At 37.2% G+C, this 24,642-nt stretch overlaps 2 protein-coding genes across 2 annotated transcripts; one reads left to right on the top strand and one right to left on the bottom strand.

Moving 5' to 3' along the window:
• The first annotated feature begins 111 nt into the window (after positions 1 to 111).
• Positions 112 to 1,340, top strand: LOC108056760 (zinc finger protein Paris). Its single transcript, XM_070219184.1, has one exon. The coding sequence runs from the start codon at positions 183 to 185 to the stop codon at positions 993 to 995; it is 813 nt and encodes a 270-aa protein (XP_070075285.1). The 5' UTR covers positions 112 to 182; the 3' UTR covers positions 996 to 1,340.
• Positions 1,341 to 2,316: 976 nt separating this feature from the next.
• Positions 2,317 to 19,886, bottom strand: LOC108056792 (uncharacterized). Its single transcript, XM_017140779.2, has 6 exons — positions 19,085 to 19,886; positions 6,665 to 6,978; positions 5,991 to 6,169; positions 4,384 to 5,353; positions 3,205 to 3,828; positions 2,317 to 2,953 (listed from the first exon to the last, which is right to left on the bottom strand). The coding sequence occupies exons 1-6, from the start codon at positions 19,440 to 19,442 to the stop codon at positions 2,825 to 2,827; spliced, it is 2,574 nt and encodes an 857-aa protein (XP_016996268.2). The 5' UTR covers positions 19,443 to 19,886; the 3' UTR covers positions 2,317 to 2,824.
• Positions 19,887 to 24,642: the final 4,756 nt, after the last annotated feature.

Raw genomic sequence — 24,642 nt, 5'->3', positions numbered from 1 at the left:
ATTTTATATGTATTTAATAATAGTACTTCGTGAGTACCAGGAATCCCCCTAATGGAACCCCAGCTGCTCCTACGATCTATGTTTATCGATATTCTTCCCGGTTCTTACAGCTGTAAACAAACTACCCTCGAGCGATCGTAAATATTTCGAAATTTCCTAATAATTTGTTCGATTTCAGGGCTATGGAGGCGCCCCTGTGCCGTGTGTGCCTGGAGCACGGCGAAATCATGGTGAATGTCTTCGATCGGACGCAGGACTCTGGGACTTGCATTGCCAACATACTTTCCCAGTGGTGTGGGTATCCTGTTAAGAGGAACGACCCCTTCCCCAAAACCATTTGCATGTCCTGTCTGCAGGATGCCGAAAAGGCGTACGAGACATACGATCAGATACGAGAGAATTCACTGGAGGATCAAGGCATCGCATACAGCGGTAATATCATCCAGGTTAAGGAAGAACTAGTCCCAGATATTTGGAGCTACGAAGAAGCCCAGGAAAATCAGTTGCCATGTCGCGTGATAAACGAGCCCCTGGAGGAGGACGTTTTCGAGGAGGAATACTTTCAGATCTCGGACTCGGACTTCGATGGCCCAGTAATTGAGGGAGAATATTATGAAGACCTTGCGGAATCGACGATCAAAACGAAAGATTTCGAGTGTCCGCAATGTCCAAAGACCTTTCCAATGGAGTGCAGTCTCATCAAGCACTTGTTGACCCACGGGAATCGACCGGTGAAGTTCGAGTGTCCCCACTGTCCCAGGTACTTTCCACTGGAGTGGAGTCTCACCAAGCACTTGGCGACCCACGGGGAACGGGTGTTTAAGTGTTCTCTCTGTTCGGCCGCCTTCAAGAACAAGGAGACTCTCAAGGTGCACATGCGCATTCACACCGGAGAACGGCCCTACAAGTGTTCCCACTGCGAAATGTCCTTCACAACCAGTTCGAACCTCAAGCGACACCTGCGAACGGTGCATTCTTCCGCCAAGCAACGTTAGCTTGACCACACTGGAATGCATCCACCACATGGTTCGTCGCTAGGAACTTCAGGTAGAGCTGCAAAAAAAAGATATACCCGAGTTCAGGGACGCCTCCCAATAGACTACTTTTGCAACGTGATACCAAAATAAGACAGATACTGGATAATGGACCATACAAACTAACGGTTATCGTACGTCTTAATATAAATGTAGCGTATAATGTCATTCCATCCTTCAATTACCATAATATTTATAGTAATATTATAAAACATATGAATTGGCTTATGTACTTAATTTTTTTTTTTTTTAAATAAATTCACACTGTTTAAGGCACTTTACGAAAATAAATGATATTGCACCTTCTTAATGATAATAACATTAATAAATATATTAAGCGCCATATTAATTTTTTTTTAATATTGTTTAACGGTTCCCTAAACTGTTTAATTTCGGTCACATGTTCCATACAAAATTCTATTTTCAGAAATGAATATGCAAGAAATATTTAAAATCAAAATGGAAAGTATATTTGCAGCTCTTCTTAACTTACTAATAAATCGAAAGGAGCAGAAAGGCTCTCCATCAATAGTATCGATAAGACCATCGATGTTTTCAAAGCTTTGCCGGTTCTTTTAGCTGTCAAAAAACTATCTGGTGAAATTGAGTACTAAAAACGATTGTAAGAAAGTGCATTCTCTCAAAAACTCTCAAATTTCTTAATAATATTTTCGATTTAAGGGCTATGGAGGCGTCTAGATGCCGTGTGTGCTTGGAGCACAAGAAAAACATGGTGAATGTCTTCGGTCGGATTTAGGAATCCGGCACATGCATTGCCAACATGCTTTCCCAGTGGAGTGGCTATCCAGTTGAGAGAGACGACCCCTATCCCAAAACCATTTGCCCGTCCTGTGTGCAGGATGCGGAGAAAGAAGAAAAGAATCTTCAGTTACGAAAGAAGTCCTTGATGGGGAAGAGGTATCCAGCAGGGCTATCATCAAAATAAAACTCCCAAAAAAAGACTTTATCAACGTGATACCAAAAATATAATAATACTTCTAGTAATATTAAACAACATATTTGTGAACTAACTAATTAGCTAAAAATATTTTTTAATAATATTTTTTACAGTTACAGGTACATTAATAAATGATACTAATAAATATAAATGTGATAATATTTTCTATTCAGAAATTTTCAAATTCAGAAATAAAAAAAATAAAAGCTCTTTCCCCAACAAAGCTGTATAACAAAATAAATACAGTATTTTTTTATTATTTAAAACCTGATTCTAAAAAATACCCTTTAAGGACAACTTCTAATTCCATTAAAACTCTCATAATTTGTATTTGGTAGCAGTTTTTATTTAAAAGTTTATATATAACAATATATAGCATATAGTATATACAACATGATTTCATAAAATTAGGTACTAGAGTTTCATATAATTATAACTATTAAGTACTATGTATAACTCTTTCTCTTCGTCACGCGCAAAATTTCCAAACCTTTGGAATAAATTAAAGGACTAAAATGTACACATTATGAAACAAAAATATGACAAAAAATAGTTTGAATTGATTTGCACGTTTCAATTTGCACGTCGTGTTTTCCTCGTTTTTTGTATTTTCTTTTTTTTAACTGGAACACAAGTGAGTGGAAAATGTGGTGCAGAGTGAAAAGAATATATAGTGTATATATATAGAGAGAAAACGATCGGAAGGAGTCGTAAGTGTGCAGATGAGTCGATGCTATAAATATGTGGGGCATTGCTTGATAGACAAGAAATAGATAACATGACAAAATGGGGGTATAAATAATCGGAAATGGGCGGTTCTGGTGCGTGGGACTTAGGCGAGGCGTTTCTTTCGACTGGGCGACAGGATCTTCAGCATTGTGACGACGGGCGCCTCGAAGGACATGGACACCACGAAGGACAGGAAGTAGGAGGCCACCGTGAGGCCGAAGAACATGACAACCTGAAGGTGGGAGAAAAATAATAAAATTATAAAAATTTTTTAAAATATTTATTTTCTTGGAAAACAAAATTTTAATGAAATTAATCCCTTGTTTATATACCCTTCTATTAATTTAAATAAATCTCTAGAGATTTCTGGACATACAAATATTGTTGCATACTTTTGGACACTATTAGTATTGATTTGAAACCTCCAGAAATGAGAGTTTTTCTAATTTTCCCAATTCTTCAAAGAAAAAACCCCCAACTCACCATCAGATCCCCGCCCAGATGCAGTGGCGCGTCCGAGTTGAGCGCCATGGAGCGGATGACGATCGGGTGGACCAGGTAGGCGCAGTAGGTGACGCGGGAGAAGGGATAGAGGCAGGGCGCCGAGAGCAGCGAGTTGATGTAGCCGCCGTAGCCCGTGGAGCAGGCGATGGTGATCCAGGCCAAGGACAACGCCCAGGCCGAGTGGCTCAGCGAGCTGTAGGCGGCGGCGGTGAACTGCGAGAGGTCGGCCTTGTACAGACCAAAGACCAGGACGAACAGATTGAGCATGGCCAGGAACCAGGCGCTGGCCACCGTCAGCTTGGGCAGCCGGATCTTGCAGTTGGTCCTGAACAGGATCCAGCCGACGGCCATGCCGATGAGGTAGGGTCCCAGGCGGGTCCATGGCTTGTCGTAGATCTTGTCGAACAGCGCCAAGGGATCGTCGGTGTTGGGCCGATGGTTGTTGGTGAACGCAATCACCGCCGTGGTGATCCACGACAGCACCAGGAACACCAGCGTCGTGATCGCCGACAGCTTGAAGTGGCGCACGCCCACGATCAGGATGATGGCGCCAATCATGTAGAACTGCGTGTCATTCGCCAGATACCAACTCCAGAGCATGCACTGCGGATAGCGAGGAAGTTATAAAAGATATAAATTGGAGAATATTCCTCTGATTATGATTCAAGGAACTTTAAACATGAAAAAGTCTAATTTATAATAATAACTCTATACATTATTTATATCGAAGTACAAATGAAGAATTTATACAATAGTAATCAGTATTTCTCATTAAAATAAAGAGTGTTTTGCTTTAATTTATAATTATTATATAAAAAAAATTGAAATACTTAGATCATACGAGATCATAAATATCGTGATATAATGGTTAAGTTTTAAGCTTAAAGAAATGCTATAAATTAAATTTAAATTTTAAATATCAATATGGTACAAAATCATATGTTCGAAAATATCATTTTGATATGAAAACAGATGGGACCAAAATTGATATGAAAAAATATCCGATGGATGACTATTTTTGGTCTTTTTTTCTCTGTGTAGACATTTCAAAACAATTCCTCTATATCGTTCAATAAAACCGATTATTATTTCATATTTTTAGACATCTCAAAACAACCCACTTTATAATTATTTTTAAGTACTCTTACAACCACTTACCATCTCGTCCACGGGGAACAGGGTGTTGATGTAGAGAATGTTGCGCCACCAGTAGTCCGGACAGGTGATGTGATCCATGGTGGGCGGGTCGAAGATCGAGTAGGTGGCCAGGTACTTCATGGTCACCTGGACGACGCCCAGGACGAACAGATAGGGGGCGGTGAGGCGCATGAATCGATAGGCCACGAGACCGAAAAAGTGTGCCGTTCCGGCGGTGAATTCATTGGCTCCCTTGCTCAGCTTATTCAACTTGCCCTTGGCGTTCGTCCGGAAGTAGATGTACGAGATGAGGAAGCCGCTGATGAAGAAGAACGTGTCCACGCTGAAGGCTCCATTGGTGATGGCCTGGAAGAAGAAGTTCTGCTCCACCTCCTTGCGCATCTCCATGTTATCCGAGTACTTGAAGACGACGATGCAGGTGTGCCCGAGGATCACCCAGGCCATGCTGAAGGCGCGCAGTCCATGGATGCAGGGAATGGTGTCGGCACCCACATTTCGATCGCAGATCGCATTGAAGTTCGTTATGGCCGAGAAGGAGAGCAGGAGTTCCGAGTAGATGCTCAGCTTTTCCGGCTCATGCAGATGCCCCTCCAGATGCTCGTCCGAGTTGCTATTGTTGCTTCCACCCCGATGATCGTGATCGTGATCGTGATCCTGATCAGCATCGTGATCGTGATGGTGGTGTCCGTTTCCGCTGTCATTATCATTCGGCGGCAAGTTGAGGACCAGCGCATCCAGCTGCTTGAGCGAACCCGACGACTGCGAGTGATCCGATTGCTTGAGAGGATCGTCGTGGGCCGTCATCGTGTCGCTGTAGTCCGAGGAGGCACAGCCAATGCCCGAGCTCGTCTCGCTGTTGTTCATCATCTCCTTGTCCTGGCGACGCAGCGCCTCCTTCAGCTTGCCCCGCAGGTAAATCTCGTACAGGGTGCCGCAGCAAATCAGGGCAAGCACAATGCTGGATACCACACTATAGGGAAGATATATAAGTTCAATTAGTCTGAAGATCGGTATAACATAAAAAACTGATTACAAAATACTTGGAAACCATTTTATATCACTTTGTAATGTTTAAGCATTGGATAACATTGTTTTAAATGGAATTTATTAAGTTTCTATCATTTATTTTATTTTAAGTATCATCGAAACGGCTAGATATAAAAATCGAAAAAAAACCCGAAAATCGGAAAAAATTGTACAAATTTATATTAAATAATTTAAAAACTGAATATATTTTTTAATTTCAAATATTAAATTCAGTGACAAAAATAGTTATTCTTTTTTTATTTTTGTGTCAACAAAAGCTAACAAATTATTCGCCGTGTAGTTTCATCAGATATAGGAAGGCATATAATCATATTACCCGCTAATATTCCGAGTAAACAAATGGAGTTTCGCTTTTTATTATAATTCGATTTGGGGGGGAAACAAAATTTCACACAAATCGTCTGACTCAACGCTAATGGCCAAAACCAACTGGCCAAAAAAGCTCCGCATTATGTTTGATCAATTGTTTAACGCACTCCACTCTCTGGCATATTTGAAAGTGAACTTTTGATTGGATTTTTGGGTATAGGTATATTTTTTTTTTTTGGTTGTCCACTTACATCAGCAGGCAGAAGGTCTTGTCCGCCCATATGTTGAACTCCTTGTCGGTGGGCACACGAATGTCCAGGACGCGAAGATCCCGCGAAGACAGCTCCACGTGAGCCTTGGCGCTCATTTGACCAATGTCCGCAATGGAGCAGCTGGAGGGCAGGCACATGCCCACATAAATGGTGCGCAGCTGGGGAAAAGAATCATAATTTTAATCAAATTAAATAGTTTTAAATAATTTATTTATTTGACCTATAAATTATATTAGCTTTCGAAAATGTGTTAATAAATATTGTACAATTCTTTACCACACTTAAGTATTATTTGTTCAGTATTAAATTCATATTTAAATGCATTATCTATTCATATAAAATTCATATTTAAATGTTTTATCAATTCATATTAAATAAAACTATTTATTTTCATAATTTATTTATGCACCTAAGTTAAAAATTTACAAACAAATTTTGGTTCATTATGTTGATATTATTATAGTATCTTGATCTTACCAATTATTTAGTATTCCTAAATATTTGTAAGTACATAAATATCTTTTCAATATCAAGACAATCTTAATTTATAAAACTAATAATTGTGCATAGTTTTTAATACATTTATTTTTAAATATTTCTTATTTATTTTGTAACCCATTTAATTTCAGTTTCTATTCAATCGATTTCCTTACCACTTGGGTGGGTAGCGTCTCGTTGAGCTGCATCTTGACCACGTAGAATCCGGGCACAAAGGGCGGTGGAGCGTTGTAGACACTGCTATATCCTTGGGTGTGAGCGGCGGCGAAGGGCAGCCCGCTGTTCTTGGTCTCGTTTTCTGGCGAGGATGGGGATGCGGCGGCGGATGACGACGAGGAGGAGTTGTTATCCTTGCCAATTGGAGCAGCGATCAGGCCGTCGTCAATGGCATCGCAAAGGGCCAACGAACCCATCCAGTAGTTGTTGCCGTAGAAGAAACCGGATGTATAGTGACCGGAAGCATCGTCCACTGAGGAGAAGAGAAAAAAGGAAAGGGCATATCAGAAGCGTTCGAAATGCAACATACTGACTATACAGCGCCCAGTGTGAATGGGGCGTATGAAAATATAGGAAAAAAACATAAAAAACTGGCCATTATGCAATTGCAGCGCAGCCGTCAAGCTGCCAACTTTAAAATGCCGCCATCATCTTGAATATTTACTGGCTAAGCGACTCAAGAAATGCCCTACATTACTACTATTATTCGATGACGTCCTTTACAATAACTAAAGCATTGCTGATGAGCCATCTAAATTCCGTATATTATTATAAAAAAATGTATAAAATAAACATTTAATGCATAAGACCTATAACTACATATACACTCAAAATAAAATTAACCCTAAAGTCAAGGAAATCGCCCTACTTTTGTCTTCAAGACAAGCTAGCCCTAAATTTTAGGGTCACATTTTTCTATATTTTTGATTTTTTTTGACGTCATATTTCTAAATTTTAGGGTAATTTTACTAAATTTAAGGGCAAAAATTTCTAAAAAGTAGGAAATTTTCCTAAAAAATAGAAATTTAAAACAAAACAAAAAAACATGTTCAATCATGATTTTTTTTGTATATACGTTTATATTATGTAATCCTCCCTATGTACATATGCAGGCGTTGTGTGTCTTGTATATTGTGAATGTTAAAGGTTATGTATTTATTATTATGTATTTGCACTTGGACTTGCACCAAAGCCAAATGTGGTTGTAAATGTGGACTACGGGACTGCGGGGGAATGGGGGAATGTATAAATTATGATTAGTTAATATTTTATCTTCATGAAAAAAACTTACAATTTTTACTTGTCCGTCGTGAGAATCGAACCTGGGTCTCCCGCGCGAGGAGCGAACGGCCTACATACTGGGCCATTGTAGCACATAAATTTGTTGTGGCAAACCGAGCATTGTATGTAAAGGGTGAAGCGGACAACACATTTGAATACTAATTGCATAATTTTGACCATTCGCGTTTTACTTATTTACATACGTATATACATATGTATATATTTATGCTAACGCAATTTATATTATGTGTAGTATATAGTAAATAGCTGAATATGAACCTAATTATTTTCAGTTTACCGCTTGCCATCAATAAAAAAAGGAATAAAAAAAAGTAAAAAAATAAATTTTAAAAAAAATAAAATAACATTAAAAAAAAAATTAAAAAAAAAAGGTAAAAAAAATTTGCTCTGGGACTCGAACCCGCGTCGATTCGATTGCTAACCAAGTGCTTTAACCGTCTGCGCCACGGGTACAGCCGGCCGGCAGTTGACAAGTTCTGGCATTGAACATTTTGGTGTGCCAGAGCATGTGAAAACAAATATTTCTATTTTTTAGACAAAATTTCTACTTTTTAGAAAATGTTTCTATTATTTAGGGTTGGTTTCATTTTAGGGTTAGGGCACTAATTTTTAGAAAAGGTGTTGCCAAGATATTTTATTATTTTCGTTTGCCTTTCTATTTTTCAGAAAATAATTTCTAAAGTTTAGGACATTTTTTCTAGATTTTAGGGTGATTTTAGTTCATGGTAACCATTTCCTACATTTAAGAAAAACTTCCTAGATTTGAGAAAAACTTTCTTGACTTAAGAAAAATTTCCTTAGATTTAGAAATAACTTTCTTGTATTTAGAAAAAAGAAATTTTTAGGGCGATTTTCTAAAATTTAGGGTTAAATTTATTTTGAGTGTAATATTTTAAATCTTATAAATAGTTAATACTTAATAAAAATATATACGCCCCAATATCTTTAATATCTTAATTCCATGAATATTAAAGCCAATTTTCCTATCAATTTAATGCCAATTAATAGGCGAAATAATCAGCCCAACTAGACGGCTGCAGTGGATTCAGATTCAATGCAAGTTGGCTGATTTATTTGCACAAAGTTGAGGCTGTTATGCTATTTTGTTTTCGTTTTTTAGTTTTCGTGCAACCAGTTGCCGAAGAGATCGGGGACTTGAGGCTGCGGCGACTGGAACTGGGACTCTGTCCAACCAGTTTTTATTTTTATAGATGTTTTTCTTTTTTTTTTGGTTTTGTTTTTGGGTTCGAAAATGGAAACTAAAGTCATGCAATGGTCTTTTGTTTGGTTGCGTGGTGACACGAGGAAAATGGCAACTCTTACATGAGCATCCAGTGTAGCCAGCATCCACATGTTGTACTCGTACTTCCACTTCCCCGAAGCCTTGGCCAAAAAAGCAGGAACTAGTTGGTAATCTCTGGGTTACACAAGACCTCCGGCCATGACCGTGAGGTGCCGTCAAACGGAAATGTGTTTGCCAGCATTTGCATTTGCATGTGCCGAAATCAGAAGTGTTTACCAATTTTAATTGCGTTTAACAAGAGTCAACGAAACTCTGCAGAGAGTTGTTAAAAGCGGAAAGAAAATGTGCCCCACGAGGCTTTAAATAATAAAACCGATTGCCAAAAATTAATTTTATTTATTTATATTTTTTAAAAATTGTATTTTAAATAAATAGGCTAATAGATAATTATTTGTAAATTGTAGAGTTCCAAAAGAATGGATAAATTGCTTTAAGAAATTGTTGTAAAAAGAGTTTTATCACGAAAACAGGAAAGTATTTCTTGATAAAGAGTTTTATCTCAAAATGTCTTAAGTCTTAAGTAACTTTTTCTGGAATCTTTCGTATTTTATTTTTATTTTTTAACTTACAGTTAACCTCTTTGGTTATATTTTTCAACACAAAATGCAGAAGAGATAAAAAATCTTTATTTTTTGCCCACTCCCTCATCCGATCTCTGTGTAATGTTTAAACATGTTTTCAATTTAATTTAGCGATTGAGGTCATTTGATTTGCTGGTAGTCAGCATTTCGTCACAAAACCTCCATCGATACGCCAGTACATGGCAAATGGGTCGGCATATTTCGATGTGATATATGTACTTCTTCAATTGAACGTGTCATTCAGGCGTTTAACGCTCTTTGGTAAACGCTCAATTTTATGTGGAAGCTGAAGCTAAAACTCGATGTCGGAGCCAAACAAGATCGACAGATGGGACGGACAGACAATGAGGTCTTATCAAGGTGACATGGCCACCGAATAAAGCTCACCCAATCCCCAAAGTCAGATGAACTTGGTAGCGGCTACCGAAAGTCGATTCAAAACACAGATTTCATCGTGTATTCTTGTATTCCGGCGATTCGGAAGGTCGTTCGGCATGTGATCGTGTGCGTATATAGGTCGGGGGAAAGCGGTCCAGCAGGTAGGGAAATCGATATTTCGATTTACTTTATCCACCACCGCACCTTAAAAGCCCCTACCTTTTTAACAGCAAAATAATTGAAATATCCGAGACTCATTTATTGCTTATAATAAAAACAGCTGTTTATTGCACAGATCTTAATTTTCATTCATTTTTATCGGGTAGATGATAAGTATGAGTTAGCTTTAAGTTAAAAATAAGGAAATATTATTTGTAAAATATCTTTTTGGGATTTCTTGGTTTTAGTTATATATTATTTTGAAAAATAAAATACATATAAAATACATACATACAATTCTCATAAGATTTTCAACTATAAATATAATTGAAAACCTACACAAAAAATTAAAAAAAAACTACCAAAGCTCGTTAACTTATCCAATTAAATACTAGCCCATACAAAAACTGTTTACAATTTCTTGGAATTTCATTGAAAGCCTGCCTCCAAGATCAAAGTTTGCACTTGAATCGCACAAAATATTTGCAAGAAGATTAAGATACATGTGTGTTCAAGCGAAGGTAAGGACAAAGGCGGGGTGGGCTAGGCAAATGTGTTAACATACTGAAAACCGATTGCAGTCGACCATAATGAGTGGCGACAAAAACAATGAGGGCGGGGCCCAAAAAGCCAGGCCAAAACTGAAAACCCGGTGACAAAGCTGTTGAAATCCATTTGATTGATGAAACGATTGTATAAATATAATGGCAATAAATAATAGTTGCCATTATACACAGAGATACCTTTGTTGTTTGTTTTTTTTTTTTGCTATTTTTATAAATATTTTTTTCGCCACTTTTCGAACACTTGCGAAACGCCGCAAAATCAAAGCTGATAAAATTAATAATAAAATCGAAAAAAATATGGCAGCAACGCGTCTCAACTGCTAACAGTTCAATTAAGGCAAGGAAAGTATAAAAATTATTAAACGATCTGCGTCACAGGAACCAAAAAAATGGCCCATTGCAATCCATAAATATTTTATTTTGTTTACTATTCGTTTAGCTGTTTATTCTGGCACTTTTTGGTCACTTTTATTGTACGTTGCGAATTTTACGGTCGTCTTTCACGGCTTTCGTCTAACGAGGCAGAACATAAATAAAAACTTTAATTTTAAAAAATACATAAAGCAAAATTGTAATCAATTTAGACATTTATACTGAGCATAAAGATAGATCATTAAAATGTTTAAATAACAAGAATTTAACATGAATTATATTATAGAAATAAATATTTATTATATTTTAAAATGTTTTGAAATAAATTATTAAAATATATTTTTTGAAGTTACTCATAATTTTTAAAGCTTACATGAATTATGTTTGTCTGGCTTTTTAAACGTTCATAAATCAATCGCCTAAACCTGGGTTTCCTTATTTTTTTGGTTCTAGAAAATCTCGTTTTCAGTGCAAATAAATCAGTTAAAGCCATGTTTCCAAAATGGCCAAGTTCTACATACCTGCTTTAAATGGTTTGTGTGTGTCAAAGGTATGAGAATCTGTGACTTCAAACAAACTAATTTCGGCAATTGCGTACTAATGTTTGGCTTTGTCATTAGAACCCCAGAGTCAAGTTTTTTGGTAATGTGGGGACATTAGAGGCGTGTGTTGTGGATTTAAGATTTGAGATCCGTTCGTTTGTCTTGGCCAAATAAATTTCCTGTCATTTAACACGCAGCTTGGCTATAAAGCTGGCAAAGTCTTTGAACTTGGGTGAAGCGTTCTGTGTACTAATTGTTGAGGTGTGTCCATTAGATCACATTAGAAGATCGTAGGAGAAGGCAATATTTCCAGCTAACAATAATTTAGTTCCTTGAATTCTTGATGTCTTTATATAGGTGTAAGCATATATAACAATATACAGCAATTTATCAAAATAAAAAAATGTAATAATTTTTATAAATATTTTGTAAGTTATTACTAAGAAATCTTATAACAAAATCTGTATCTTAACCAGTTAATATTTTATTATTTTAAAAAATTAAATTCTAGTATAATTACTTTCTTTGCCAAATGATTATAATTTATTTTTTAATGTCAGTAAAAATTCTTATCATATTAGTTAAAGTCTCATAATAATGTCTAATAAATGTCTGCAAGTTTTTCACAAAAAATCTACCCATAAATCGCATTATTTAACAACCTACTGTCATACACTTGATCAAAGTTTATGGGCTAGCTACTCGGCATATAATTCATAATTACCCATACCATTTTTGCCATGTAATAATTACACTTTGCCGTTGCCTAATTGAGTCACATAATAAAATGCGACTCGTTTGGCAATTTTATGCTCGAAGATGCGCTAACGTCAGATATTCCCTGGAAACTCAAGATCCCCTCGAGTGCCTCAGATAGTTGGTTTGTACATAAGATATAAGATGGGGCGATTACTTCCTGAACGCCTGGGGTTATACGTATTCGTATTCAGCTCACGTTGGCCCCACACTCAAAGCCTTTCTTTCTTTTCTCGCTTTTCAATGTCAATGTTGTGGGTACCGGGGGCTTAAAACACACTCACATATATCTTATCAAAGACCTCCCCTCGGGGTCTTTCAACGCCCACGAAGAAGAGCTGCCAGACGAGAGTGAGAGTCGAAAAAAAATTAAATAAAAAAGAAAAATATAAAAAACAGTCAAAGAGTTGGCCTGTCTTTGGGGCTTGGGCTTTGGGTTTTTTTCTCGCCGCAGATTCGGCACAAGGTCAGCTGCATCTTCAGCTTTGGTTATTTCGCCTGACTAACTGGTATTCCGATTTTAGGTTTTCGACTTGGTCACTGACACGTGGCAATGGCCATCATTTACGCAATGGATTGAATCCGAACCAATTAAATTATTTCTGCGCATTTCTTTGCCACGGATGGCCGGTGAAACTGGTCTCGGGTTACCAGTTTGGGCCCAAAAACAATTCAAAAAAGTATTCAGGGCTTTGGTTTTGTGACTCACTTATGGAAATCGTCGAGCGTCATTGCCGAAACGATTATTAGGATGGGCAAGTAATTTGTGGAATATTTGTGGAATAATTAGCTTAAGGAGTGCATCGTCACGGCTCTTAAATTAGCTCGTCTATCCAAGTGATTTATCTATTATCTCTAGGAGATGCTCAAAAATAATGATTTGTTTATTTAGGGGACATTAATCATAGAAATTTCTGTGTAATCCAATAAGTACAGCGTTATTATATTTTATTAATGGGTGATAATATTTTTTTTACCCTTTGAGAAATTAAAAATAAATTCAAGGAAATATCTTAGTAAAAAATTTATATATATATATTTCAAGGAGATTTTTTTAAGCAATAACAAAAGTTAGGGATACAATTAAGATTGAACTATTGAAGGATTTTTATTTTCAATCGATCTATCGGTTTTGCAGCCACTTTAGCCACAATTGCATAACTCTAATGCGCTATAATCAAAATGATACGACCACCCAAAATTGCAATTATGGTCAATAACCCCAAATTGAGAGCTCGTTCAAATGGCAGCCGGTCGTTTCATAACCGAATCGGAATCGGTATCGTTGGAAATTAAAATTTATGCCGGGCACGTCGATCACCTGCCGCTATTGTTTTTTCTCTTCAATTTCTTTGTTTTTTTTTTTAATTTTATTGGGGCTGACTTTTACCTAACGGAAATGATTTCTTGCTTTTACCCAGTGTCAAATGTAAATGGATCGCATGGTTATGGCATACGCGAATCGAAATAAAAATCGAAATCGGTTTATCGATAAGGGGCCTTCGGCCGAAAATGCAACTCGACTAGAAATCGATCGATTAACTATTTTTTCCCCCTTTTTTTATTTTTTATATTTTGTTTGCCCAAGACCGAGTGTCGCATTAAACTTGAAACTACAAATGGATTTGGCAAGCGTCCCGTCCCCCAATGACGGACACAATTCGCAATGATCGAAATTAGCGCCGTCTCATGATGGAATGTAATTTCTGTCTAATTATCGTATGTCTGCCGTCTGGAAGCTGGTCGTAATAATAATAATTCAACTCAGAGTCAAGAGTTGCCTAATTGTGGCATTTAGGCATTTGCCCTCGAACAGTCTGCGTGTTAATTGCCTTTTGTCGGCGGTCATCTAAGTGAAATATTAACCCGGATTCGGATTCGGTATAAAACAAAAAAACATCCCTTTATTATTATTATGACACTTTGAACATTAAATGAACATGAAAGTTAATGACTTTGTTTACGCATCTTCACTGTGAACAAGCGATAATTCCTTAAAGTACATAGACATAAATTTAAAAAAATTAAAACACTTTTACAATAAGAATAGTTACATCTTTTATAGATTAACTCAAAAAGTAAACAACAAAATTCAAATTGTTCGTTATAGATTTACTTTTGATTTTATTTTTCATATATATATAAATATTAAATTATTAAATAATAGTTTCTAAGCATTGTTAATTATGTTTCTCTGCAAAATAAACTATATTAAGAAATTGCAAGTAAAATCCCCTCCTAGAACACTACGCTGAAAAGTAGGCCATAATTTCCAGTGATCTCTGATCTCATAAAGTCGGCCATTCTGGTGCAGTTTTTCTTACGCTAGCCAATTGGTATTTGGCCTAGACCTTTTGGCCCCGCGATTCGCGGCTAGCTGCCAGTATTTAGTTTTTTGTTTTGTTTTTGTTACTTGGCCAATTGCATTGCGTGGCGCGGATTTTAATTACGCACAATTATCCGAAAACGAGTTTGTTGCCTAAGTCATTCGTTTTTCGCGGGGGAAAAAAAGCAAAGCAGGCCAAAATCGCGGTCAAAGTTGAAAGTATTTTACATACATGTCTCCACTCCAATGAACCGTTATTGCCCACAATGAAAACCAACAACAAAAAACAAAAACAACAATAAACCAACAAAGTTGACTTGGCCATAATTTCATTTTCGCTGAAAAAAACCTCAAAAATAAAGGAAAACAAAAAAACTGCAAGACATTGCAACAATCAAATTAAAGTTACATTACATAAGCTAAGCTTGTGTCCAGTAGAGGGAGATAGATAGACAAAAAGAGAGAGAGAGACAGAGAGATATACACTGGGAGATATTCGGGGAGAAACCGAGAGAGAGACTTGTCGCATGTTGCCGCTGTGCTGATATTGCTGCCGTGTTTATTTGTTGTGCAATTTCGGTGTCTGCTTCTTCTTCTTCTTGTTGCACGCAAAAGTATGAACAGCCGTGTTCAAAACACTAGCAGCTTGTGTGAAAATAATTATTCAATACAAATAAACAAGCAAATAACATTAGTTTTTTTGATTTATCCAGAAATATATTTTATTTTATCAATTAAAAAAAACTAAAAAATTATAAATATTCAGAAAGCGAAAAAAAAGTTTTAAGGAAGTTAACATTTTTTTACTTAAATTAGATCAATAATAAGAACAAAATCATTAAGCTCATTATTTTCCTTATTTTCCAAAGCTTAGTTTTATTATTTTTAAATTTTTAAAGTTCAATTTATTAAGTTGCCTTAGGGAAATATCTTTTTATTGTTATTCACTGTAATATTTTATTTCTAACCACATTTCTGCTATAATTTCTGGCCCCAGCTGTATGTAAATGTTGGTTTTGAGCATACAAATATGGGAAAGCCGTAGAAATTATGTTGCGTGACGTTTCATTTCGCACAAAGGCTGTAATTGGGCCTGTTACCCCCCAAACCCCCAATACCACCCCTCCTCCACTCAAAAGTCGGCTAAGTATATTGGCCTAAAAAGCAAAAAACCGTTGTGCATTGTGACCAACTAATGACCAAACAGGCTGCAAAGTCCAAAAACCAAGCCATCGAACCTCGATCACTTGTCGGTTTTTTGGTTAACTTGGCTGCGTTTCAATTTTGGTTATGTTTTCAGGTTTTTTTTTTGAATTTCTGAAACACAGGTGAAATGCAAGACGAGGTCAAAACTGTAATTTGCTCATTTTCTTAAGCAGGGAAAAAAGCAAAGACTTGTTTCTGATATTTCTTTACCCGGAATACTTGCAAAAAAAATTTAAAAAAAAAAGAAAGAAACATTACGAAGATTGTGAAAGCTTTTTTTTCGATTTTCGAGGAAGTTTGCAGATCGCCGTCGATGATGATGATGATGAGACAATATTTGCACTTCCTCTAAGACTTTTGCCGACTGTTGTTTGTCCTCCGACTAGATAAACAAAGTGACGAAAAAATTACAAATCGGTATTCGGTTTTTTGGTTTTTTTCGACGAAGACTTGGGCCTTCGACTTGACTTCCAAAGCTGCAATTGTTGTCATGGCATGGTGCATTTCACGGCAACCTTCAACCTGCCAATCGAGTTCAGCCAAGCCGAGCTGCCACCAAACTATTGCATTTGCAATTCAAAACTGCAAAGGCAACGGCGGAGGCAAGAAAAAAATAGCAAAAAATGTAGAAAAAAACACACAATTTATTAGCCATTGATCTTGGCCAAGACGAGGATTGGGAGCTCAAGCTCCAGATACGACGAAACCAGTGCTGGGAAATTATGTCCGAAGCGTTTAAATAACAATTTCCAGTCCGGTTTGCCACAGGAAAAACTTTGGCCCTGACTTCGCTCATGTGTGGCCATAAAGCAGACAATTTATAAGGGGAGACATTGACATAGATGCCAGCTAGAGTCCCAAAAAAAAACCATAACCAAAATTCATGTTTATAAGGTTTTATTTCCACCTAAAAACGGTGGAAAAAATGTTCAATACTTAGGAAAAAAAATAAGAAAGGATCGAGAATCACTTTCGTTCACCTAGAAGTATATATTTTAATATTATACACAACAATATGTTTTTATTACAATATAGGATTTATTTTTATATTATTTCGAATTTTTTTAGATTTTTATTTGTCGCGGCTCTGGGTAATTTTGGCTACTACCCTTTTTTGGGTAAAACTTTAGCTTTCGATTGCGACTAAATAAAATATAATGAGCTTTCCTTAACTAATTTAAAAGGCTAAAAAAAAAGTAAATAAAAATAAACTAACCAAAAGTGGACATAAAAAGAAAAAATTGCTTTCGCAATGGAGGCACTTTTTTCTGAGATGAAAAACGAAAGATACATACATATTTCCTCTGGCTAAAGTCAGATTGAATTTAGTGAGGTAACTGCGATATTTAACTACTCGTTAATTAAAAAAGAAATTAAGACGAACTTCCGAAACGCCGTTGGCCTTTCTCCCCAAAAAGAAAAAGCATCCAATCGAAAAGGGGAAATGCTTCCGCATGAAAATGCATTTTCTTTTATGGTTATCCCGACTCTTTCCTCTCTTTATCTCTACACTTTTCCCCAGACTCCATGAACTTGAACCGTCGATTGTGTCCACTTTCCGGGCACTTTGGCCCATGGTGCAACCGCAGTGAAATAATAATAATAAAAAAAAGAAACTCAAACACTTTTATTTCATGGCGTTTTTTCTTCGGCTCTCTTTCTCTTTTTTTCCTGTGTTTTGCGTTAATTGATTACATAACCAGCATCTGGAGGAGAGTGGTTTTAGCTTGGCCAAGTCAGTTGGTCAGTGGTGTTTTCGGTCTCAGGTTGCTGGAATCGATAGGATTGCTTTATGGGTGGTGCGGCAACTTGTCGCAACCAGCAAAATCGAAAAGAGAAAAACCAAAAAGCCAAAAACAACCGAAAACCGAAAATAAAACAAGTCGCACCACATTTATTCATAATTCAAGCTTTAGCTCGGCCTGTCTGTCTGTCTCACTTTCGACTGCAAATACTGCCAGTCGATCCAATTTGATCTGGTCCATGCAATTGAACCGTTCCGTTCCGATCCGTTATTCAATACCAAGCCCCCTGACATAATGACCAACAAAAAAGTACAAAAAGCTAAAAAAAAAAAATTTTTTTGGAAAAACCAATTTGCCCAAAATGGGGTGAAAAAATTCGGCAAAACACCAAGCGCAAAAATCAAACCGCCCATCAGGCCAAAAATTTGATTGAGTTGCTGCTGCTGGTGTTGCATGTTGCTGGTGTACATGTTGCTGCTGTACATGTTGCTGCTGCACTGGCAAGAACTAATTGCGACCTTGGCGATCGCTCGCTGGGTATCGTGCACTTATGTAGATTGTGTGCTTACGGGCACAAATTCGTCTATTCGCGATCTCTCTATAAAGTGTCTATAAAACCCGCGCATATATCTCCGCCAATCGCCAAAATCGGCGAATGGCACGTTCGTCTGGTGGTTTTAGTTTTCGATCGAAAACAAGATCAGCGTCTCAGGTGGAAAACGTATGTGGAAATTGCGATAAGATGAGGGGAAGTGAATGGCCATCTCATCACGTATCCGAAAATCTTTATTTGTCTTCTGATTTAATATTTTACTTTGAAATTGAATTTCAACCACAAGCTCAGAATAATTATTAACTTTTTTCATTTGCTGCCTAAACCTTTTCGTTCTGGTAAATTGATTTCTGCGGGCAGCAATTTTAGATTGAGATTATTAAAGGTAGTGGCTTGGTATAATTGAATGGAATCATTTTTGGTTATTTGAAAACTAGAGGGAGAATTTACTGAAAGTTTACAGAAGTAAGTAAAAACAAATCAATCGTGAATTAAAAAAAATACTTACTAATATTAAAAAACCTTCTGAAATTTATTAAGTAAATAAATGAGAAATTTAAAAAATTACCGCTAAAAATTGTACATACACTTTTTAGATTTCTCCATCAATACTAATTAATTTAAGTTTAAGTTTAAATAAATAGTTGTAAAAATAAATCACAAGAAAACTTCAGTTCTGGATAGGTTTTTAATAATACAGGGGATTTTAGATATAAAAGTAGAGTAAAGTAGAGATCAGGATAAGTAATCCCCATAACCCCCATAAGGATAACTATTCTTAGTACTCACTCTTGACGGCCCACATCTTGGCATCGCTGAGGCCCCCGAGATAGCTCCGCATGTCTCGGCTGCAGTTGAGGGAAACTCCGCTCTCCACCTGACCCCATTGGGCGGCCAGAACGGCCAGATCGAAGACGTTGAGGGCATCCCGGAGACGACGGGTGCGCGACAGGTCGAAGCTCTGGGGACTCAGGGGACTGCTATCGCCCTGCAGACTCAGGTTAATCACATTGTGCTGCTGATCCGATCCGGAACTTAGGTTATGTCTGCCCGGCGGAAACTTGCCGTCGTCCTTGTCGATCGCTGCCTGCGGCGTTGCCAGCAGCGAAAGCAGCAGCATTGCCAGCACCAAAGTCCTGCGCATCATATCGCTCTATATCGTGTGCGCCCTATATCTTCCAGATATATTTACAAATTGGCTGGGCACGACCTTCCTGCGATGTCTTTGGATCTTTTTCTTCTTGTTTTTTTTTTCGGCCCGCTTCACTTTCACTCCACACGAACAACAACAAAAAAAAACAATAATAAAATCCAATGTGGGTTAACAGCGAATTATTTATATATTTTGCACCAGCATTTTCACAACCAAAAAAAATATGATAAACACTCGGTCGGCAGAGCCGTTAGAATTCGGTATTATTATTATAATATTTTTTGGCACTTTTTTTTATTTTTATTTTTTTTTTGAGATGGGGGAATATATTGAAATCACACGCGCGGCTTATTTAAAAATTGGTCAGCCTTAGATATTTTTTGGGGAGCTGCGACGACCGCTTGGCATGAACGCACGTCTACGAATCGCGACTGCGCGTCTTGAGCAGCTGTAAAAATATGTTAACAATTCCAAAAACGCAGGCCCAAAAAAAGAAGAAAAAAAATCTCAGCTCAGACTTGAACTCGGCTCGATCCCGATCGCTCGCTCTCCCTCTCTCTCTCTCTGGGGTCTTTTGCAGCAGTTCTCCTCTCTTTCGTTGGCGCACTCTCTCGAAAGCGCAAGTGAGTTGTACCGTTAGCAGCATTACTTTCGTTCAGCGAGAGCTTCTCTCTCTCTCCCCCTCCTATCTCTCTCTCGCTCTCTCTTGGGGAAAAAAGGCAAAAGCCCTGCGTCATCGACTATGTGGTAATAACTTGCAGTGTGTGTGTGTGTGTGTGAGTATTATGTTATGGAATTTCGCGAGAGTGTGAGTGTTGCAAAAGTGGCCGCAAAAATGAAATTAGCCATTGATATTTGAATACGCGACGAGGTCTAGAGGTTCGTAATCGCAATCACTATAAGCCACTATAATAATAGCCATATAGCCATATAGCCAGCGGTCCCAAATTCCAGCCAAGTCGGTCAAATCAGTTAAGCCAAATGGATTCGCACTCAGACAAGATGGCCAAAATCGCATTTTCGAACATCTTACGCAGGCCCTACGAACTTTGGAGCTATGTTACTGTAATACATTCGTTTTAAGATCAAATTTCTTATGAATAAATATTATTTTAGCTAAGGGTATACAGTGATAGATTCAATAATGGCCAAAACCTAGCCTCGATATTAAGTTCATGTAAATGTATAAAATTGGTAACTTTCAGCACATGAATGAGCCATAAATGATTCACCCAAGCAAAGAGGTGAATAACTTAAGAAACTTTGATACAGATACCTATACAGATACTGATATTTGGCTATATAATAATAAGGTTATCACTCATACGCACTGTTGCCATTAATCAAATGTTTATTTTAATCTAGGTGGCTTAGATTTCAAATAAGCATTTGTTATTTCATAGAACTCTTTTTTATAACCATTAATCAAACGAAATCCATAAGTTAACAAAGATTGTTAAACCAAATTCTTACTGGTATACGTGTCGTATGAGTAATTTTTAAGGACAATTTATATAAGGGAAAACAAATTGTTTTTGTATTACATCAAAATCTGTAATTTTTAAGGGTGAAAATAGTATTTTATTTTTTGGACCACTCTAAAAAAGTTTTCATTTCGCCTTTGGCTTCCACTACCCTTCCCAATTCCAGGTTTCCAGCTAAAAAAGCGGGAATGGAAATGGGAATGAAGGAATGCGAACGAAAATGTCGCAAGAGATGGAATAATTGTTGTTGTTTCACTGGTGACCTGTTTTCCAGCACTCGCACATTCATATTTACCAGAAAGAGAGAGGGAGTGAGAGATAGTTGCACCTGGTGCAGATTCCCCCCCTGACTACAATCCCAAAAAAAAAAGAAGTTGTAAATTACGTCTGTTTGGTTCCCCAACTATATATATTGCCATTGTGCAATATCCCAAACGTCGACGTCGCTCGTGCAATGCTTTTCAATTTTCGATTTTCCACAAAAGCCAAATAAAAAGTTGGGAACAGAGGGAGACGGCACGATGCTGCAGTACATTTACCGTTAGCAAATTGGAAACCAGTTCTGAGAAGAAGATAAAAAAGAAGCAGAAATGCTGCCAAAAATTAAATGTTAAGTGGTAAAGTGAAACAAAATGCATTTTGTGCATTTTCAAAGTAACAAGAAGAAGAAGCCTGCAGAAGATCTTGCAACGGTAAACTGGTTTGCAGGGCAAAAAAAAAAAGAGAAAAAAAAAATGCATCCAGAAGATGAGAGCAAAGAGTAAAAGAGAGCGAGGGATAGGGTCAGACGGGCGGAGGGAGGAGAGTGAGTGAGTGAGAGCGAGACGGAGCGATGGGCATGAATGGAGATGCAAATGAAACCTCAAAATATTTAAGGTTAGCCTTAATAACTCGGATGCACTTGAAAAATAATTGGACTAAAAAATTCAGACAAAAATGTATATTTAAGTAGATAGCTTAGTTAAATCATTTCCAAAGTATTTATAAAAAATAAATTTTTACAGCTAAGTAAGCACTAAAAGTAAAAAAAAATTTCATTTAAAATTGTGAATAACTTTTTTTTATTCAGCTTGAAAATATTATTGCAGCTTAGTTTCTTTAGTATAGATTTAATATTTATTTATTTAATTTAAAATATTTTCTGGCAGTGCAAGGGTCTGACCGTCAGTCATTCACGCGGTCGGTTTGGTACACGTAAGGTCTGTCAGCGTATGAAAACCTGTCGCCTCACCTGACCGATTCCCCGCCCAACGGGGTCGAGCTCATATCTTAATGAGAAAAGTGAAAGTGTCAAGAAATGAGCAAAGCGACGGCGGCCAACAGAGGGGTTCCAGTTAACAGTGAATAAATAAAAAGGCTGAAACGCTAAAACGCGACTAAGCCAAGTCGAGAGATATGAAATTCAGTCAGAAATTCAATTCAGAAATTAAATCAAATCCGGCCGGGTTATCAATTAGCTAACCGATAACCGAATTGAACCCAATATTTGGGTCTGGGAATCTTTGGATTTCCGATTTAAAGATCATCTTAAATCGGGTAAATAAGAGATTATCTCTTTGTGAGGTAGTTCAATCCATAATGCATTGGGATTTATAATTTCTGTTGTTATTATCACTCATCCAGTTTCCCCAGTGAAATATTCGATTTGGGTCATGTCTTTGAATGTTTAGCGATTTCTATCGGAAACATCTTAATTAATAAATAATTTATGACCCAATTCATTTGTCAATAAAACCTTGAAAATGGCCAAAACCTGGCAAATACAAATCAAAATTGATTCTTTGTGGACGGGTTTTCGTAAAATCGTTTCAAAAGATTTTTGAGTGATTTCTTCTTGTGATGCACACTCGACAATGGGGTTTTGAGACTTCAGAAATCATTCGACCAAATATTTAGTTGCACAAATTTTCACATTTTTTTTTTGGATCACTTGTGGCGTTTTTTGTTATTTTTTTAATGCCATTGTTGATGCTCTTTGGCGGTTACTGTTGATGTTAATTGTTTGTTGCTGTTTGCACTTGCGTCACGCCTCTGACACTTTGACCATGAACGCATTTCTTGGCAAGGAAAACCCGAGACGCACGGAAGATGGAAGATCGCACGGATGAAATTGAACCGAATGTTGGTCGTAACTTTTTCACTTTTATTTTCCATGCCCTCGTCGACGTCTTTCCCCATCTGCCGTTTTATTTCTTTCTGTCTTTTTTTTTATAATTACTTCATTTGCAATCTCTCGTGTGGCAATAGAAGAAACTACCGTTAATTAAAAACGCAAACGCACAGGCAAATGAGCGCAGGTGAGTGTACACTGAGCGAAATGCCCTTTAAGCGAAATGGCATTTAAAAAAACAGTCGAATGTCCATATCATCTAAAAATAAATTATAGCTTCGTTGTTTTTAATCATATTCTGTTCAAAGCATTTTTTTTCTAAGTTTTCAGAAAATATTTTCTAACAACTATTTAAGCTCCAAAATTAGTGATTTAAATTTTCATGAAAATTAAAAATGAAATTAAGGAAAAATAATGGTATTGTTATTTGTCCAAGTTACGTTTGACCCAAAAATGTGTTATTTTCTCCCTGCGTAGAGAAGAGAGAGGCTCGCTGTTGTAACCGCGGCGCCAAAATATTTTCACTTGACTTTTGCGGCTCTGTTTTTATGGCCCTGCGAAGTTCACCGGGGAACTCAGATCGCAGATCGGTGGGTAAAAAAAATGGGGGCTGTGGATCGTTATGTAATGAGGAGAAAATTGACAATAAGACAAAGCGCAAAATACAAACAAAACCGCGTGAGAGACTGCGACACAAAAACTGCAATGTCACTTACCCATTATTAATTCCCCGGTATTTTCGGGGTGAGGGGGTGTGGTATTTTCAGGGGGTATACGGTGGCCAAGGGGGCGTGGCAGGCCAGCCAGAGACGCCTCACGTCGGCGGACGGACAGATTTACGGACGGACAGCGGACAAAACTGTGCCACGATAATCACACCGAAACCGAAACTGAAAATGAAATCATAACCGAAAATTGAAAAGCGTGCGGAGGCTGCGATGAAATCTCGGATGCATGTACTTTATATGCATTGCTAAGACCTTACATGAATCGCGAAAAACAATTGTAATTATATTTCCCCACAGTTAAAGGAAGGACTGTTTTGAGAAGCTAACTATGTCCATAACTTTCCGGAATATACATTTTTTTTTACCAAATTTCATTTTATCAAGGCCAATAGCTAAAAGACCGACTGTTTTGGGCAGCTAACAGTCTAAGCTAACGATCCCCATCACTTTCTGGGAAATTCATTTTTTGATAAATTTTCGCTTTTTTTTAAGGAGTTTCATCACAATTTTTTGCCAAAAATGAAAAAAATTAAAAATTTCTAGGTTTGAATGCCAATCGATTGGGAATTTAATTACGAGCTCAGCGAGGTATTACATTCCATATTTGGATGAGTATTCCCACTGTTACGGCAAAAAATTTTATATTTTTTAGGGTGAAAAATATGGATTCGATTTTTCAGCGAAAATCTCCATTTTTGTATGGTTTTTTAGTCGTAGCTTGGACAATTCAAGACCTACAACTAAAAGACCGGCTGTTTTGAACAGCTAACGACCTATACTTACGATCCCCATCACTTTCTGGTAAATTTATTTTTTGCCTAAAAATATGCTTCAAAAGTGGAAAAAAAGCAGCCTAAAACTGCACTAAAAAA

This window comes from Drosophila takahashii, chromosome X (genome assembly GCF_030179915.1).
Source record: "Drosophila takahashii strain IR98-3 E-12201 chromosome X, DtakHiC1v2, whole genome shotgun sequence".
NCBI classification, from domain to species: Eukaryota; Metazoa; Arthropoda; class Insecta; order Diptera; family Drosophilidae; genus Drosophila; species Drosophila takahashii.
The sequence above is the reverse complement of the archived record's forward strand: the minus strand, read 5'-3'. Positions and strand labels throughout refer to the sequence as shown.